Source organism: Fukomys damarensis, unplaced genomic scaffold (assembly GCF_012274545.1).
Source record: "Fukomys damarensis isolate Sample0158 unplaced genomic scaffold, DMR_v1.0_HiC HiC_scaffold_16, whole genome shotgun sequence".
Classification (NCBI taxonomy): domain Eukaryota; kingdom Metazoa; phylum Chordata; class Mammalia; order Rodentia; family Bathyergidae; genus Fukomys; species Fukomys damarensis.
Genome location: NW_022900928.1, coordinates 62,042,589 through 62,060,307, shown reverse-complemented (window position 1 = coordinate 62,060,307; position 17,719 = coordinate 62,042,589). Strand labels below are relative to the sequence as shown.

The window sequence follows — 17,719 nt, the reverse complement described above, 5'->3', positions numbered from 1 at the left end:
ATTATCAAAAAAACAAAAAAGGCAGCTTTGCTTCTTCCTTTGCCATCTGCATGCCTTTTATTTGTTTCTTACTTTATTGCCCTGGCTGTGCCTTTAATAAAACATTTAAGTAGAAGTAGAGGAAGTGGTCATCTTGCCTTGTTCCTAATCTTAGAGGAGTCCATCAGCCTTGCACTATTAAGTACAGTATTATCTGTGGGTTTTTCATAGATGCTCCTTCCCTAATTGACATAGTTTCCTTGTGTGTCTGCTTTGCTGATATTCTCTACCATTAATGTTTTTAAATATAAATGTGTTTGTGTGATTATCATTTGCTTAGGTACATGTACAGGAGCAAAGAGCTTATTCGAAATAAGAGAGAGTGTATTCGAAAGTTGAAGGAGGAAGTACAAGTTCTGCAGCAAAAATTGGAAAGGTGAGTTCGTGGGTACTTTTCTGCTTAGAAATGTAAAAAATAAATAGAATATTAAGATCAGGTAGTTTATATTCAGAGTTTAATAACGAGGGCACTTTATGAAGTAGATATGAAAGTCTTTTTCTAATTGTGAAGTGACCTTCAAAACCAGCTAATATATATAGCTTTTCACTGTTCCAATTGTCCTTGCTGTCTTCATAAACATGAGAGAGAAAACTGTGAAAGCGCTCCATTTTTGTGTGTCTTGGAAAAGTTTCTGAAGTGTCCAGAAAAAGTAAAAATAATGCTGCTCTGCATAGAATGGTGCTAGTTAAAAGGGCTAATTTTTTGGACATATGCAAAATCCTTTCTCTCATAGAGGAATCTTTGCTTTTTGTTTGTTTGTTTGTTTTGTAATGCTTCTATGCAGTCGCCCTGATTTCCTCAGGATTCAGTGTGATTTGTTTCTTGTCCAGGTGGATCCCACTGACTCAGCATTTATGAAGGAGATCTCATGCACTGTCCATGGCTTTTTTCCCCAATCATGTACTTAGCAGTTTCCCTTCTACCACCATCCTTCCTGTACTTACTCTATTGCTAGGTCATTAGTTACCCTAAGAGGCAGCACTTCCCATTCCTAGCCCAAAGTGGACCCTGCACTGTAGCTTCCCCCTTTCCCTTTCTTCTCACTCAAGAGCAACTTCTCCATGTATATTGTGACTAGTCATCCATTGTCTGAATAGAGACTTAACATGAGGATTGTCTACTCAGATACTGTCCTGGAAATGATTTACAGGACTCTTGAGGGCTGCAGTATTATACTTTAAAGATTTTAATAAAACTCTGCAAGGCTGGAATTTAAATTATTTTTACAGATCCAATAATGTTTTGTAGCTCAGAAGGAAGCAGGAACCAACAAAGCATTCTGGTTTTTCTAGATTTTAAAAGTGTAGGACCATTTTCTTTTGTATAGTACTGTTTTTGTTTTAGAATAGACTTTAAATTTCAACTAATTTTTTAAAGGTTATACAATGTATCTGTATCTATGACACACTTCTAGGAAGATGTACAAACATCTATTAATGGTTACTATAAAATAGTAAAACTGTGATGGAAGTAGGTGACTTTTATGTATTTGAATTTTCTTACCAATCACATGCATTACTTTTAAGAATAAAAATGGCACAGACTTATAATCCCAGCACTCAGAAAGCTGAGGCAGGTGGATTGCAAATTTGAGGTTAACCACGACTATATAGTAAGTCCAAGACCAGCCTGGATACATAGTGAGCTCTTGTTTAGTGGAAAAAAAAATTTCAGCATTTCTTCTGTAAGATAACCTTGATTTAATACTGAAAATAAGACTTCTTGTGTACATTCTAGACAACATTTTTTAATCCTCTTTAGCTCTGATTCTTCTAACCAAAACAGGTGTTTTATTGTATGAAGTATTTGGCCCTAAAAGTTTTCTAAAGGAATTCAGTTGAGCACAAAATAATTAGCATAAAATTGAAGACAAGTTTCTTAGAGAAATTTTTTCTAAAATGTTAGATAAGTGTTATTTAAAATGCAACCAATATGGGAAAAGTTAACAGTTTTAAAATGATAGCTTGCAGTCCTATGACAGATATCAATGCTGCATTGCATACACAAGAGAAAATTCAAATAAGCCAGTAGTAGCAGAGAGAAAAGCAAGGAAATACATCTAAGAAATGGGACAGTTCTCCAGAGTTTTTCCATCTGGACATAGTTTGAGACTCTCTTCAGTAAAAGTTGTACCTCTGTAGCAGGCAGGTTCTACCTCTCTTAAATTTGAGGGGATGGCCAGATGTCGTGGCTTACTCCTGTAATCCCAGCATGTGGGAGGTTGAGGCAGGAGGATTGCTGTGAGTTCGAGACCAGCCTGGCCTACATAGTGAGTTCCAGGTCAGTCTCAACTATATAGTGAGACCCTGTCTCAAAAAACCATAAATAAATAAATATGAGGGGATGAAGAGGTAGGTTTTTTTGTTTTTTTTTTGGACCTTGCACTTGCGAGGCAGGCGTTGGCACCACTGAGCTAAATCCCCAGCCCTGGGGTGAAGAGGTAGATGGCTCCCTTGTTATCTACCCTAAATGTGTGGTTGACTTTGAGTTGCATTGTTCTTTATTTTCCACTAGTATTTTTATTTTATAATGTTCTTTTTAATATAAAACAAGTTATTTTTTTCTTCCAAGTTTTGTACTTGTTTCTCTCTTCCACTGTATTCAGAGAAGAAAAATGTAGAACTGGGCTCGGTGGCACACACCTATGATCCCAGCACTCAGAAGGCTGAGGCAGGAGGATCCCTGCAAATTCAAGGCCATCCTGGGCTACACAGTGAGTTCAAGGCCAGCCTGAACTACATAGCAAGGACTTTTCTTAAACAAAAAACGAGAAAAGAAAAAAATGTGAAATGACTGTTATATAAAATGGAATCTCAGAATTATGGGGTTACCTGTATGAACCAGTCAGGTTAATTATTGTACCATTTAAACTGTCTGTTTTAGTAAACTCTAAAATTCATTAAACTAAATCTCTTTAGTGAGTCTAAAGTGTTAGTAGTGGCAGAATATTACATTTTATTATGATATTGTTTATTATTTTGGTCACATACTTGATGATATTTTCTATTTACCCATCCTGCAGAAACCTTCAGTAATTTATGCCTGCTCTACACCATTGAGTAGGCAAATAACAGTTTTGTACTATTAAAAAACAAAAGAATTTGTCCAAAAAAAAAAAATTAGTGTTTGTAGGACCCTGAAGAAGAAAGATCTGCCAGTTCTCTTTGTTTTATTTGTGGTACTGGGGATTGAACCCAGAGGAACTCCTACCAATGAGCTACACCCCTGAGGCCTTATTTTAGTTTTGGAGACAAGGTCTCACTAAATTGTCGAAACCAACTTTGAACTTGTGATGTTTCTGCCTCTGTCTCCCAGTAGCTGGGATCACAGGTGTGCATCACCATGCTGCACTCTGACCTTCATCAGCACCTGCTTTCTATTTCCATTCTTCTATGACTTTCTCAGTTGTAAAGTAGTTGCTCTGCAAGACAGCAAAGAAAAAAAAACATCAAGTACTAGTTCACTAGAATTATTTTCAGATTTGAGTACCAGCATCATTTATATTTTTCTTTTAAGAAACAGTTTATTTTTATGACCAAATCCTAAATATGACATGACGCTAAGAGAAAGGATGCCTTTCATGACTGATGACAAGCTATTTAAAGTATTTCCTGCCAAATATTAGCTTGTTAGCAATTTTTACTTTTTTTTGAGACAGGATCTCACTGGTATTTCAAGCTGGCCTTGAACTCAGATTGGCCTTGAACTCGCAGCAATCTTCCTACTTTAGACTCCCAAGTACTAAGATTATAGGTATGTGTCACCATGCCACCGGGCACAAATTTTTACTTCTTATAGTTAAATTTTACAACTTTTAGTTGGAGAATTTTTACCCTATAGATGAGTAACCTATGAAGTATTATATGCCTTTAGATTAAACCTATCCATTGACTTCACACCATAGATCTTTTGTTAGCATATCTTTGCTTGTTTGTTTGGTACTGGGGATCGAACTTGGTGGGTCCTTGGGCCAACCAGCGGCACCACTAAGCTAAATCCCCAGCCCTTTTGTCAGCGTATCTTAAAATGCATAATAGACTACCGTTGTCTTTGGCCCTTAGGTATGTGAAATATGGCTCTGGTCCAGCTCGGTTCCCACTCCCGGACATGTTGAAATATGTTATTGAATTTGCCAGTACAAAGCCTGTCTCAGAAAGCTCTCTGTCTCAAAATGACACACACGTGACATTGCCAATTTCTTCAGTGCACTGCCAAGTTTCTGACCTGACATCCAAGAAAAGGTAATGAAAAACAGATTGATTTTCAGGTTTAATTTGAATGATGTATCCTCTTTCTTCTGATTAACACTCAATTCATGGAGCTTTGAGTTCCTTTTATTTTATTTTATTTTGGTATTGAGTATTGAACTCAGGGCTCTCTCTCCCTCCCTCCCTCTCCCTCTCTCCCTCTCTGTCTCCTCTCTCTCCTCTCTCTCTTCTCTTTATTTTTTTGAGACAAGGTCTTGCTACCTAGTTCAAGCTCACCTTGAGCATACTATGTAGCCCAGGCTGGGCTCGAACTTGTAGTGCTCTGCCTGCCTTAGCCTCCCGAGTGCTGGCATCATAGGTGTGCATGCACTACCATGCTCCACTCAGTATTTTATTTTGAGACCGTCTCATGAAAGTCGCTCAACTGCCTGTGCGGGGCTCATACTTGCTTTCCTGCCTTTGCTTTCCCAAGTGCTAGAGGCACAGGTGTGTGTCACCATGTCTGGCTGAGCTCTTTGTCTGAAGGGAAGGATTCTGCCTACTGTTACTCAGGTCACAATGCTCGTAATTCCCTCCAGCATTGCTGGGAATTGTGCAGAGGCTTTTTTGTGTTCAGGTAGTGTTTGTACTTTGCCTCCTTGCTTTGAGCCGGCTGCACTAACATTTTCTTCAGAGGAAAATCAAGCCCTGTTCTTCCTAGACCTCTCCTTCGCCCCTTTGCCTTGATATGTGTACAGCTAAGTAAACGTTAAGGAAAGACTTACTCATGAGTACAGAGTTAAAACATGAGAAATTACAGAGGCTACCTAGAGGGGCTTGCCTAGTAAAGAAATGGGAAGCCAGGTCACTTTGGCTTCTGATTCTGTTCTAGCTGAGTCAGGTGTGACAGTCGTATAGCGTAGAGGAGTCAGGAGGGTCAGCCCAGGTCACAGTTGTGTGTTTGTGTATATCCTGGCCAGAAAATGCTAGTACTCATGAATAACAAGACTTTTATGTTTAAAGAAAAGCCAACTTTTCTTTCTAAATGGAGTGTTGGGGGAATGAGAGTTTCTTTTAAGTCAAGCTAGAGGAAGTTTACATTATCTAGTTTTGGGGTGAAACAGATGCCTAAATATAATAGGAAACTTATTTTGTATCCCCATATGTTTGTCTATGTGCATTTTTACTCTGACAGTTAATTAGACTTTTATGCTATGTTCTTTTTCTCTGTTTATAGCATTAATGTAAAGAAGTTAATATTTACATCTGATAGATGGGATTTTATACAAAGATGAGGTTAGGATTTTAAAGATGTACATTTTGTAGAAAGAGTAAGTTACTGAGACTGGCCCTATGTCCTTAGCTCAGGAGTGAGAGAGCTGAAATTGCCTGACTTGAGGCTTGCTTTCTGACTCTCCCAAGGGGCACTGCTGTCATTCCTGTGGGTTGGATGTTCGCCAATACTTCATTTTCCTTGCTTCTATGTAGTTCATTCCTGGATGGAGTCTCATTTAGACAGTGATATCTTACTCACAGTAGTCAGTTCTCTCATTCTTCCAGTTCCAGCCTTTTCTGTGTTCCTCCTGGTCCTTCATGAGGAAACATTGTAATTAGTGAAGAAAGGATGTGAACCAAAGACTTGGGCATATCTGGGCTTTGGTCTGTGGCATCTACTGCCTGAGTAAATTTCAGTAACTTGCTTAACTTTTTAAATGTTAGGTTTATAATTCATAAAATAAGGATAGTAATACTGTAGTATAAGTTGTGTTAAGTGAGATAATTCATCTGAGAAACTTTGGCTTAATTACAGAGGTAATACTAAATAATAGTTGTACTTTTTTAATAAAGTAGCTTGTTTTTCTGGACGTGTTAATTTAGGCCAACATATATTTTGGAAATAGTCTATGAGCATATTTTTTTGTCTTCCTGTAGTACAAGGCCAGAAAGCTCTTCTGAGGATGTTGACTGTATCTTTTCTACTTGTGAAGATCATCTGCATAAGTCTGAGGTGATGAACAGGCCACTGACCTCTCCCCGGTCTCCCCTGGGAATGCCTGCACACCCAGCTCCTCGGACAGTCACGCCTGAGGAGATGATCTTTGTTAAGACCTGTCTTCAGAGGTGGAGAAGTGAAATTGAACAAGATATACAAGGTTGGTGCTCTTGAATCTTGTCAGTAACTCTGTCTTTTCTTTAGAAGCTAGGCGTTTTGGGTACTTTCCACATTGCCATACATGAATTTTGGCCTAGTAATTGTGACATTTTTGCACCTTTCGTGCACTGTACAATGGTTCATACCCATACAGCTATGGAAAGATCCCTTCTAGGTTTCCCTCTCAAAATCCTTGGAAATTTATAGAACCATAGACATTCATGATCACCTTTACTGAGATTAATCAATCTTCCTTCCTCTATCCCCTCTCTCTCCTACCTTTCCATTACTCTCCTGACTTCCCTTCCCTTCTCCTTTCTCCCTCCCCCCTTTTCCTTCCCTCTGCCCCTTCTTCTTCCCCCTCCTCTGTTCCCACCTCCTTTCCCCTTCTCTTGTTGCTTAAGTGCTTTCTTTTTGTTTTTGTTTTTTGAGACAGGGTCTCGCTGTATATCCTAGCCTGGCCTTGAACTCATTGTGTAGCCCATGCTGGCTGCGAACTCACAGTGATCCTCCTGCCTCAGCCTGCCAAGTGCTGGGATTACAGGCGTACATCACCAGACCTGCCTTGTTGCCTTTCCTCCCTTCCCTTTTCTGTATTTGTTTTCTTTCTGTCTATATAGTGTCCTTGAACTCACTGTGCGGCCCAGGCTGGCCTCAAACTCATGATGACCCTCCTACCTCTCCTGAGTTTGTGTGCACCATCATGTCCAGCCTGCCATCTCATTTTAGGTCCTATTGCTGAGAGATATTACTATAAATCTAAGCAATGCATTACAAATTTTCTTAAATGGAAGCAGTTGCTTCTTTCAGAAATTTTGATACTAGCCAGGTATGGTGGCACATGCCTATAATCCCAGCACTCAGGAGGCCAAGGAAGGAGTATCATCATGAGTTTGAGGTCCGCCTGAGCTACATAGCAAGACCTTGTCTCAAAAGATCAAAAGAAAATTTTGATACTGATTCTAAAACATGTTTTTTAAAAGCTTAATGTAATGTTTTAATAAGCCTTCATAGCTGAAGGCACTAGTAAGTTTAAAACTATACTGCTTTGTGGTCCATAGTGGGAAGTTGGAATCATTAGAACTGTGTGTGTAGATAAGTGATACTCTTTGCTTAGTTGAGTGTCTTGTGTGACATGGAATAAGATCATTTTAATGAAGTGTTCTCTTTTGACAGACTTAAAGGATTGTATTGCAAGCACCACTGAGACTATTGAGCAGATGTACTGTGATCCTCTCCTTCGTCAGGTAGAATAAAAATTGATGGGGAGATAGTCAAGACATGCTAATGGAAGATATAGCAAGAAAATGTAATAGTTTTCTTTGTAACCAAGTGAGAGTTTCCTTGATATATAAGAATAAGCACAAAATCTCTAATAAACTTAAGGAGTTCATTGTTCCTTTATTCTGGGTTAAAAATAGCAATGTATGTTTACCTGCAGTAGACTCTAAAACATCCTTGTTTTGATTCTGCTGTGTGATATTTTTTCATATAGCAGAAAGGTTCTCAAATTTTAATAAAAATTTCTCACCAAATGGGAATGTAAGTAGTGCAGTGGGGAAAGCTGACTCAGGAACTGGTTATCCACCCTTTCCAGAGTACCATGGTATTGTATCATCCTTTCAAGTTTTGTTTCTCTAATAGTCCTTCAAAAAGGACCTAGGTGGGCTGGAGATTTAGCTCAGTGGTTCCGCCGCCTGCTTCTCAAGCACAAGGACCTGAATTTGATCCCTAGTACCACAAAAAAAAAAAAAAAGAAAGAAAGAAAGCATTGGGAAAATGGCCATCATAGACCACAGGCACAGTGACTGCAGGAGCAGAGCTGCACTTCCACAGTCATAATGGGCATTGCTTCATTGCACCATGTGCATTGTAAGGTTTCCCCATAGTCTTTTCTGTGTTACTTCAAAAATCTTTGCCATCAGTGGAAACATGTCAAGGTACTGATTGAGTATAAGTTTGATTTGATTCTATAACTGCCTTTTCTTTCTTTCACCAGTGCTTATTAGCATTGTAAGCATTGCTGTATTTTGTCCATATTGGAAAAAAAAGACTTCCTTTTTTAATTGTTGAAACAAGTGTATAAAGGGTCTTCACTCCAGATAGGTGATGGTTAGTCACAAGAAGAATTATAAGGAGCATGTGACTGATTACTAATGAAGCATGGTAAATTAAATTTTGGTACCAAGTCAAATAGGCATAAAATAAGATAGCTGCTAAGCTTGTTTCTAGGTTGCAAATATGAACATTTAAAGGCTATTTTATTTTTAGACTAACTTTTGAGTTGGAAGGATGCATGTATGTTGTCTTTGTTTTTGATCTATTATCATAGGAGTTAGAAGGTCCTTCAGAACGGTCATCTAGTTAACTGTTTTTAAATTTTAGAACTGAAAAATAATTGATAAATTCCAAGGCTGAGTTTTTATTAGTTCACCTTAAATTAACAAGATGTTTCATCTGAGCCCCATATCAAACACCATGTACTGTATACGTAGCCATTTTCCCTCTTTGAATTAACTGCAAACAATGTTGAATTTTAATGACCTAAACATTATCAGATTAGTTTGCTTAATCTAACTGAGCGGTTTCATTTCTGATTTGCAGGTTCCTTACCACCTACATGCAGTTCTTGTTCATGAAGGACAAGCAAATGCTGGACACTACTGGGCCTATATATATAATCAACCCCGGCAGATCTGGCTCAAGTACAATGATATTTCTGTTACTGAATCTTCCTGGGAAGAACTTGAAAGAGATTCATATGGGGGCCTGAGAAATGTTAGTGCTTACTGTCTGATGTATATTAATGACAAGCTACCCCACTTTAATGCAGGTAAAAATATCTTAACAGACCCAGAGATTGGGAAAATATATACTGTCCAGGGAGGGTAACAGTTTTACACTTCTTTTGAAAACATTTAAAGTATAATTTATCATTAGGTAATAATGCATTTTTGAACATATAAACCATATAAAATGGAATAAAAAGGAAAAATGAAGCCGGGTGTGGTGGCGCACACCTGTAATCCCAACACTCGGGAGGCTGAGGCAGGAGGATCACGGTGAGTTGGAGACCAGCCTGGGCTACATAGTGAGTTCCAGTTCAGTCTCATCTACATAGTGAGACCCTGTCTCAAGAAAAAAACAAAAAAGAAAAAGAAAAATGAGTCTTTTTTTCCTATTTCTGAATATAGCTTGGGGAGTTTTGTTTTATTTGTTGAAAGAATGTCTGGCTTTGTAATTCAAGCTGCTCTTGAAATTATGACCGTCTTCCTGCCTCAGCCTCTCAAGCACTGAGATTATAGGCATGTGCCACCTTGCCTGGCCTCCTCACTCTTTTTAAAAACTGTAGTAATTTTATCACATGGACTGTAACTTATTTGACCAGTTTCCCATTGATAGAGTTTTAAATTGTCTTTACATTTTTTTTCCTCTTTTTTTAGTAACGTCTTTGTACACACTTTGTTTCAATTTATTGTTTTTTGAAACAGGGTCTCACTATATAGTTTAAGCTGGCCTTGAACTTGCAGTGATCCTCTTGCCTCAGCCTTCAAGAGTGCTGGGATTACAGGCATGCACCACCATGCCCAGCTGTACACGTCTTTGCACCCTGTGGAGAAGAGCTAAATTTTCTTTTATTATTTTTTTTTTTTTTTTCAGTGCTGGGAATCAGACTCAGGACCTTGCACTTTCAAGGCAGGTATGGTGCCACTGAGTTAAATCCCCAGCCTTGAGAGGAGCTAAATTTCAAAAGTATATTAGTCTGAGCAGTTTCATACTTCTAATAATGCCAAGAACGGTGAATTTTTTTTTTTTTTTTTTTTTTTTTTGTAACAGGGATTGAACTTGGGACCTTGTGCTTGCGAGGCAGGTGGCAGCACCACTAAGCTAAATCCCCGGCCAAGAGCATATAATTTATGTTGGTATTTTATTCCTTAATGTATGCTTTGAAAGTATTTGTCTAATAATTGATAATTCTAAAAGAGGATAAAAATTCATATTATTCTCATTTTCAAGCTGGTAAAGGCTTTAAGGGGTTCCATAGTTGTCTAGAGTCATGCAGTTAGTACGTAAATACCAGGCCTAAGATTCAAATCTACTTCTGACTCCTGATTCTGTGCTGCTTACATTTACATTATTCTTTCTCTCTCTCTTCAGTGAAAAGTCTTATGACCAGCATTTTACATGTAAGATAAATAGGATTGTTTTCTTGTAGTTCTCAAACTTTATCATTATTACATAAGGAAACATGTAAGGCATTTATTCAGGTAGCACATTATCTTTCTTGCTGCTGGTGCAGTTGGGGAATAGGGGATGGAAATAATTATTTAATAATTGATGTTCAAACTTGCATATTTGTATGAGGCATGGTGGCACATGCATATAATCTCAGCACTCTGAGATACTAAAGCAGAAGAATCACAAGTTCAGTCCCAGGCTGGGCAATTTAACGTGACCCTGCCTCAAAAAAGGGCTGGGATTGTAGCCTATATATTAATGTACATATGACTGTTGTGATAGTATATTGGAATCTTGCCTTTGCCCACATTGTTCATTTTTATAGAAACAAGTAGAAACTGACACTTGCTTAGTTTCAAGTCAGTTAATGACATCCAGTAAATAATTGAATGCCTTATTCTATTGCAGGTTCTTTTTTTTGTCATAGAGTTAGAAGTGAAATTTAAAATGTCCTTTTTGATACACTTGCTATTTTCATCATAGCTTTTAATAAGCAGGTATAATGGACTATTTAGCCATTGTTTCGTATTGTTTTCTGGTAGCACTTGATTGTGTGAAACTTGAGCAAGTATACATTCTTGAAAATTTATTTATTTATTTGTTTATTTTTGTGCCGGGGATCAAACTCAGGTCCTTGGCCCTTGCGAAGACAGGAAGCAAAACCACTGAGCTAAGGGCTGGGGATTTAGCTCAGTGGTTCGGTGGCCTGCCTGGCAAGCGCAAGGACCCAAATTTAATTCCCAGTACCAAAAAAAACACTGAGCTAAATCCCTGGTTCACTGGCTTGAAATTTATGTCTGACCCTGTTGAGATAGAGCTCATTATTGTCAGTACATACAGTAGTTAAGTTGATCCAACTATTATCATTGGATCTGATGATTTTCTAAATTTTCAAGAAATGTTTGATATATGCAGTGGTTGGCCATGACTCTAGACCCTTGCTCTCTTATCATTCATTCATTTAACAGATAAATAAGTGACTACTTCACCAATATGCCAGGCACTGTTACTGATGTGCTCTGCAGATTTCCTGGCCTTTTAGTGCCATTATTTCTGATATGTGTGTGTTTGTTGTTGCTGTTGTTTATGGCAAGAAAAAAGTTGAGATGTTCTGCATTCTTTCTGGAGAGGACTTTTTGGATCTTAAAGATCTTTTTCTAGTTAAACTCTGTCTTGTTTTTCCTCAGAGACAGCCCCGAATGAATCTGATCAAATGATAGGAGAACTGGAAGCTCTATCTGTTGAACTCAAACATTACATTCAGGAAGACAACTGGCGGTTTGAACAGGAAATAGAGGAGTGGGAAGAAGAGCAGTCTTGTAAAATCCCTCAAATGGAAGCATCTTCAAGCTCAGTATCACAGGAATTCTCTCCATCACAAGGTATCTAAGAAGGATATTGTGCCAGTGACCTAGTAACATTTTTCCTGTACTCCCCCAGCCAACCCTGTACACCTCAGTAAACTGAAGTGATACCATAAGTGATATCATAAGTTTTCACCATTTGTTTCATTTATAGCAGGCATTGCACAACCTAGTAGAATAAATTAGAATGTGATTTTTTATTAGCAGAAATGATGCATGAAATACTACTTATAATAGGATTAAGTATTTCCAAAGGAGTGCTTCCTAACAGATGTTTGTTTTTAGGAAGCTTCCTTGGCACAAAGCAATACAACAAAGTTGGGAGTACACTAAAGTTTACAGACTCTTCAGTGGGGTTTTAACGAAGTATTCCATTTCTTAGAGTCACTAGTTTCTAGGAGAAATTTGCATAGGCTTTTTGGAAAGGTGTGTTAGAAGGGTTATGTATGAAATTGTATGTTTGTCTCATTTGCTTGTTACCAGTGTGTTCTGGATATTATCATCAGATGCTAAATGCCTTCTTGTGATTCTTTGTCAGAGCCTGCAGTAGCCTCTTCTCATGGGGTTCGCTGTTTGTCATCTGAGCATGCTGTGATTGTGAAGGAACAGACTGCCCAGGCTATTGCAAATACAGCACATGCCTATGAGAACAGTGGTGTAGAAGCAGCACTGAGTGAGGTGAGCTGACTTGGAGACCCAGTTGCAGGAGGGTCTGGCTTTCAGCAGTAGTATATAGATTTCTCACTTTTCAATTACTCTGTGTCTGCTCATTTAACCGACCCCTTTTTATTTCTCCTCTTTTTTTTTCATACTCTTTCTCTCCATTCTGCTACCACAGCTTAAGGAAGCTGAACCCAAGAAGCCCAGGCCCCAGGAAACAAACCCTGCAGAGCAGTCAGAACAGCCCCCAAAGCCTAATGTCGCAGAGTCTGCTGCCCAGCCTAATTCTGAGGTCTCTGAAGTCGAGATTCCCAGTGTGGGAAGGATTCTGGTTAGATCTGATGCAGATGGATATGATGAGGAGGTACAGCGATGAGTGCAGTCAGTCTTACATTTCTGCTCATGTGTCTGAATATACTTTTTTAAGGTGTCTGTCAGTAGCTGATATGTTAGCATTTTTTTAACGATAATTTTGTTCTGCTGTGTGCTGCTCACGCATTCAGGCTCATATGTAGGGGGCTTCAGAAAGGTAGAATTTAGTTCCTTTTTTGCTGCTATGGACAAAAGATTGCCTTCAAGGGTATCTTTGTTTTTGGTATTAGTCCATTGTTTTCCCTCCAGATAGAAATTTTTCAGTTGTCCAGTGGGCAAAATAGATGTGGATTAAAGTTTTTTTCTTTTAATCCTAAAGCTTTAGCAAGAAGCTATAGAAGACTAAGTTATTCATTATCTATCTCCTTTTCATTTGCACTGCACATAAACAATTATAAATCCTCTTTCAGACTTTTATTCTTTTCTGTGGAGTAGTAATTTTAATGTTTGAAATATTTTATAAGAATCATTTGTATGGCTCCTATTTTCAGACTACTCTAAGTATACTGTTCATCCTAGTAAAAGTCTAAATACATTTAAGTTATACACCAAAAGTTATAGAACTAAATTATCATTCTGACTTCAGACACTTCCTTTCTGAGAGCTGTAATTTAATTTTTCAGCAGTGCCAGATAGGAGATATTTTTGCAACAATTTTTTCTTTATCTTGCTAAATGAGAGAGAATGTACAGTATATTGGGCAGGGTGTTGGCATTGTGTAGAGGGACAGAGGCTGTGCATGCACGTAGGAATAGAGGTGTGAAATTTGACTTGCAATTGATGCTGGCCATGGAGCACACTGTTCCGCTTCCCTTCCACATTCTTGCTCTCAGTCTTCTTGTGAACCTTTCTTCTCTCTTTTTTTCTCTCTGTGTTTTATGCCCTCTTGTGGTAGGTGATGCTGAGCCCTGCCATGCAAGGGGTCATCCTGGCCATAGCTAAAGCCCGTCAGACCTTTGACCGAGATGGGTCTGAAGCAGGGCTAATTAAGGTATCTCTGTTTTTAAAAATTTCAATCCTTATCTAGCCCAAATGTCATATTGGGGCAATAATTGTATGGACTGGGAAGGGAGGGGTATCAAAATGTCCTTCATTGAAGTAAAAAGTAAAATCTACTTTCCTGTCCAGCTAATGAACAAGCTGTCCCACAATACTCTGGGCTTCTCCTCAGCCTTGGTTAGCATTGCTCTCCTGTGTTATACCTAGCCTATAGGGGTTTTTGTTGTTTTTAGGAGACATCCATTAATTAAGCTGTTAATAAGATTGCACCTTTATAACTTTGGAGGCCTAACTACAAGAAAGTAGGTCTTGCTTTTTAAGGTATTGAATAAAATTTAAGACACTTGAATCCATTTATTTACATGGGTTTTTAAAAATCATGTCATTGGTTGCAAGGATATGCTGTAATAATTAAAATGAAATACTTTTTTCTAAGTACTGAAGATTGAAAGCCCCTTTTTCCTGAGGTATGTCTCCAGCCATATTTTCTTGTTTTGTTTTGTTTTGTTTTGTTTTTTTGAGACAGGGTCTCACTATGTAGTTGAGACTGACCTGGAACTCACTATGTAGCCCGGGCTGGGCTTGAACTCACAGTGATCCTGCTGCCTCAGTCTCTGGAATGCTAGGATTACAGGTGTACACCACCATACACAGCTTCCAGCCATTTTTAAATTTTGAAACAGTTTGCTAAATTGCTAGGTTACCCAGGCTGGGCTTGAACTTCTAGTCTTCCTGCCTCACCCTTCCAGAGTACTGAGAGTACAGGTATGTAGCTCCATGCCTGACCAAAAAACTACTTATTTTTTCATGAACCTCATGAGAAAATTGTTTTGAATACAGTGTGGTTTTGGTGCTAGAATTGTAGAGGAGTTTGTTTCTTTGCGGGGAGGGGTACCAGAGATTGAACTCAGATCCTTGCGCTTGTGAGACAAGTGGCAGCACCACTGAGCTAAACCCTTGGCACGAGGAAATTGATTCTTTAGGATATGCGGACAACTCAAAGATTCCATAATTGCTTTTGTAGTTACTCAATAAAAATCCTTTGGAATTACCGTGGGGTTAGGAGACTTTCTTCCCTTAGGTATCCATTTCCCTGTGCACAAGTTCATAGTGCACCCTTTTCTAACTCTCAGGTCTCTCATAGGCATTCCATGAAGAATACTCCAGGCTCTATCAGCTTGCTGAGGAGATACCCACATCTCACAGTGATCCCCGACTTCAGCATGTTCTTGTTTACTTTTTCCAAAATGAAGCACCCAAACGGGTAATAGAGCGGACCCTTCTGGAACAGTTTGCAGATAAAAATCTGAGCTATGATGAAAGGTGAGAGGGGAATGCTCAGGCGGCCCACCTTCCACCTGGGCCTGGCTGATGCTTCTGGTAGGGAAGTTTTGCCCTGCATCTTTTCATTATCTTCTGAACTTTGTTCTACTCAGATCAATCAGCATTATGAAGGTGGCTCGGGCTAAACTGAAGGAAATTGGTCCAGATGACATGAATATGGAGGAATACAAGGTAAGGCCTCCCCTGCTCTTGCTCCCTACAGGGAGATTGAATTCAGGGACTTTGCACTGAGCTACATTATTAGAACTTTTTTCTTTCTTGAGACAGGTTACTTTAGTTGCCCAGACTGGGATCAAATTTGTGATCCTCCTGCCTCAGCCTTCTGCATGCTGAGATTACAAGTATCCACTAATATTCCTGGCTTTTTGTTTGTCCATTTTTTAAATCTACAAAGCAAAAACATAATTCTTCTTTTTCAGAAGTGGCATGAAGATTATAGTTTGTTTCGAAAGGTGTCCGTGTATCTCCTAACAGGCCTGGAGCTCTATCAAAAAGGAAAGTATGTTGGCCTTTTTATTTCACTTAGACTTGGTCAAGATAGGTACTGATGCCCACCCCGGGACACTGGAGTTACAGCCATGCAGCCCCTCCCTTGTCATGTATACTACTAGTTTGCCTCTGTTCTTCCCAGTGTTTCACTTCAGTTTTGCTCTGAACATTATATTTTGTTTTCATCCTTCAGCAAATGTATGTTTATTAGTGAAGAGATGTATTCCTTGTGAGAAATCAAGAACTTGGGAAATGAATTTTCCAGTTGTCATGGATGCCAATGAGCGTCTAGTCTTCTTTTTTAGTTTTAGAGATGGGGAAAACTGAGGCCCAAAGAAGTTTGATGATTTGTTTTGAGTTTCTTGGCAGTTTGAGACTGGCTATTGGCCCTCAGACTTCTCCCAGTACACCATGCTGACTCCATTTTTAAGGCTTTTCTATAATTGCAGCCAAATAGATTTTTGTATTGGGGAACAATGTAACCTAAACTCTAGATTTTGGCAATAGAGAAGTCAGCTGCATTTTATTTCCTATTTTCTAAGGTATCAAGAAGCTCTGTCCTACCTGGTATATGCCTACCAGAGCAACGCCGCTCTCCTAATGAAGGGGCCCCGCCGGGGGGTGAAGGAATCCGTGATTGCTCTATACCGAAGAAAATGCCTTCTGGTTTGTACTATTTGTAAAGCCTGGAAATTTTGATTTGTGTATATGTGTATATTTCTGCTCCTTGAAACCATGATGAAATATAATTGAAAATAATTATCCTTAACAGATTTTAGATTTTTTTCCCCAAAAAACTTTAATGAGCAGTCTTACATTACAGTGGGGTTTTTTTCATGTTGCCTTAATTGAATTTGGGACCAGAGAGATAGCTCACTGGCAAGCTTGAGGCCCTGAGTTCGATTCCTGGTACCCAAAAAAAGGTACTTAATTGAATGTCATTTTTCTTTAACCCGCTAGAGATGAGTCAGCCATCTCACTCTCTGTGCTGTTCTTGTTTGCCTGCACTATAACTTTGATCACAGTATTTCTTACTGGATTGTGAGTTCATTGAGCACAGATCCTCTTAGCAGTTTCTTGAGCCTGGCACATAGTAGACGTAATAAATGGCTGTTGATATTTTTCCATTGTTCCCTATTAAGCTAGTAGATGAAAGTTTTAAGGGCTTTTAAGAGACTCCAGTTTTTTAAAAAGGTAGTGATCCTACTGTTCTACTGACTCATTATCACAAACTGCTGAAGACTAAGCCTAACCTGGCCTTTTTTACATTTGACAGGAAGGTGGAAAAGCAGACCTAACTCCACTGCCTGCCCAGGGTTTACACGTGCTTGTCCTTTAGAGAACTTCAAATACGACTTCCTTTGGGTTGTGTGCTTGTATATTTATTTCCCCTACTCTGCAGATTCACCCTTCACAGAAGTCAGGCCATCAGTTCTACCACTGCCTTGGTCTTGTTAACACAGGACACTAAGTCATGACATATTTTATCTCAACTTTCATTTCCTGATTTATACTTTGATTTTTGTACCAATTAAAAATGTGGCAGAACTAACTTTGAAGCTAAAAAGGCATTACATAGATTTTTCAGAACTAAATTTTATCATTAGAGTCATGCTTTTATATTTTAAATCACTAAATGCATATTGACCTTTTAAAATCCTGCTCAGCTTCCACAGTAATGCGGTAATAGAGATTCAGTGTTTCCATTACTGGATTTCAACCCCTCAGTGTGTTTCAGAATCATATAGTGAGTGTTCAAAAAGTAGTTACTTCCAAACACCTCCCCAGAGTTAAGCCAGATGTTCTAGATAAGAATCTGGGTATCAGTATGTCTAATGCAGAATTCTTTTTTTTTTTTTTTTTTTTTTTTTTC

At 38.7% G+C, this 17,719-nt stretch overlaps 1 protein-coding gene across 7 annotated transcripts in view; it reads left to right on the top strand.

The window, feature by feature from the left end:
• Positions 1 to 17,719, top strand: part of Usp28 (ubiquitin specific peptidase 28) — a 43,653-nt gene that overhangs the window by 22,642 nt on the left and 3,292 nt on the right. For 3 of the 7 annotated variants that reach the window (XM_010629450.3, XM_019208218.2, XM_019208221.2), the window contains 13 exons: positions 320 to 415; positions 4,102 to 4,281; positions 6,160 to 6,380; positions 7,556 to 7,626; positions 8,984 to 9,212; positions 11,806 to 12,000; positions 12,521 to 12,660; positions 12,821 to 13,006; positions 13,910 to 14,005; positions 15,158 to 15,336; positions 15,450 to 15,528; positions 15,777 to 15,856; positions 16,389 to 16,512. In XM_010629450.3, coding sequence (XP_010627752.1) covers positions 320 to 415; positions 4,102 to 4,281; positions 6,160 to 6,380; positions 7,556 to 7,626; positions 8,984 to 9,212; positions 11,806 to 12,000; positions 12,521 to 12,660; positions 12,821 to 13,006; positions 13,910 to 14,005; positions 15,158 to 15,336; positions 15,450 to 15,528; positions 15,777 to 15,856; positions 16,389 to 16,512 — 1,876 coding nt within the window. The remainder of the gene's footprint in view (positions 1 to 319; positions 416 to 4,101; positions 4,282 to 6,159; positions 6,381 to 7,555; positions 7,627 to 8,983; positions 9,213 to 11,805; positions 12,001 to 12,520; positions 12,661 to 12,820; positions 13,007 to 13,909; positions 14,006 to 15,157; positions 15,337 to 15,449; positions 15,529 to 15,776; positions 15,857 to 16,388; positions 16,513 to 17,719) is intronic. The other 4 variants (XM_010629453.3, XM_019208220.2, XM_033764346.1 and 1 more) reach the window with 3 other exon arrangements.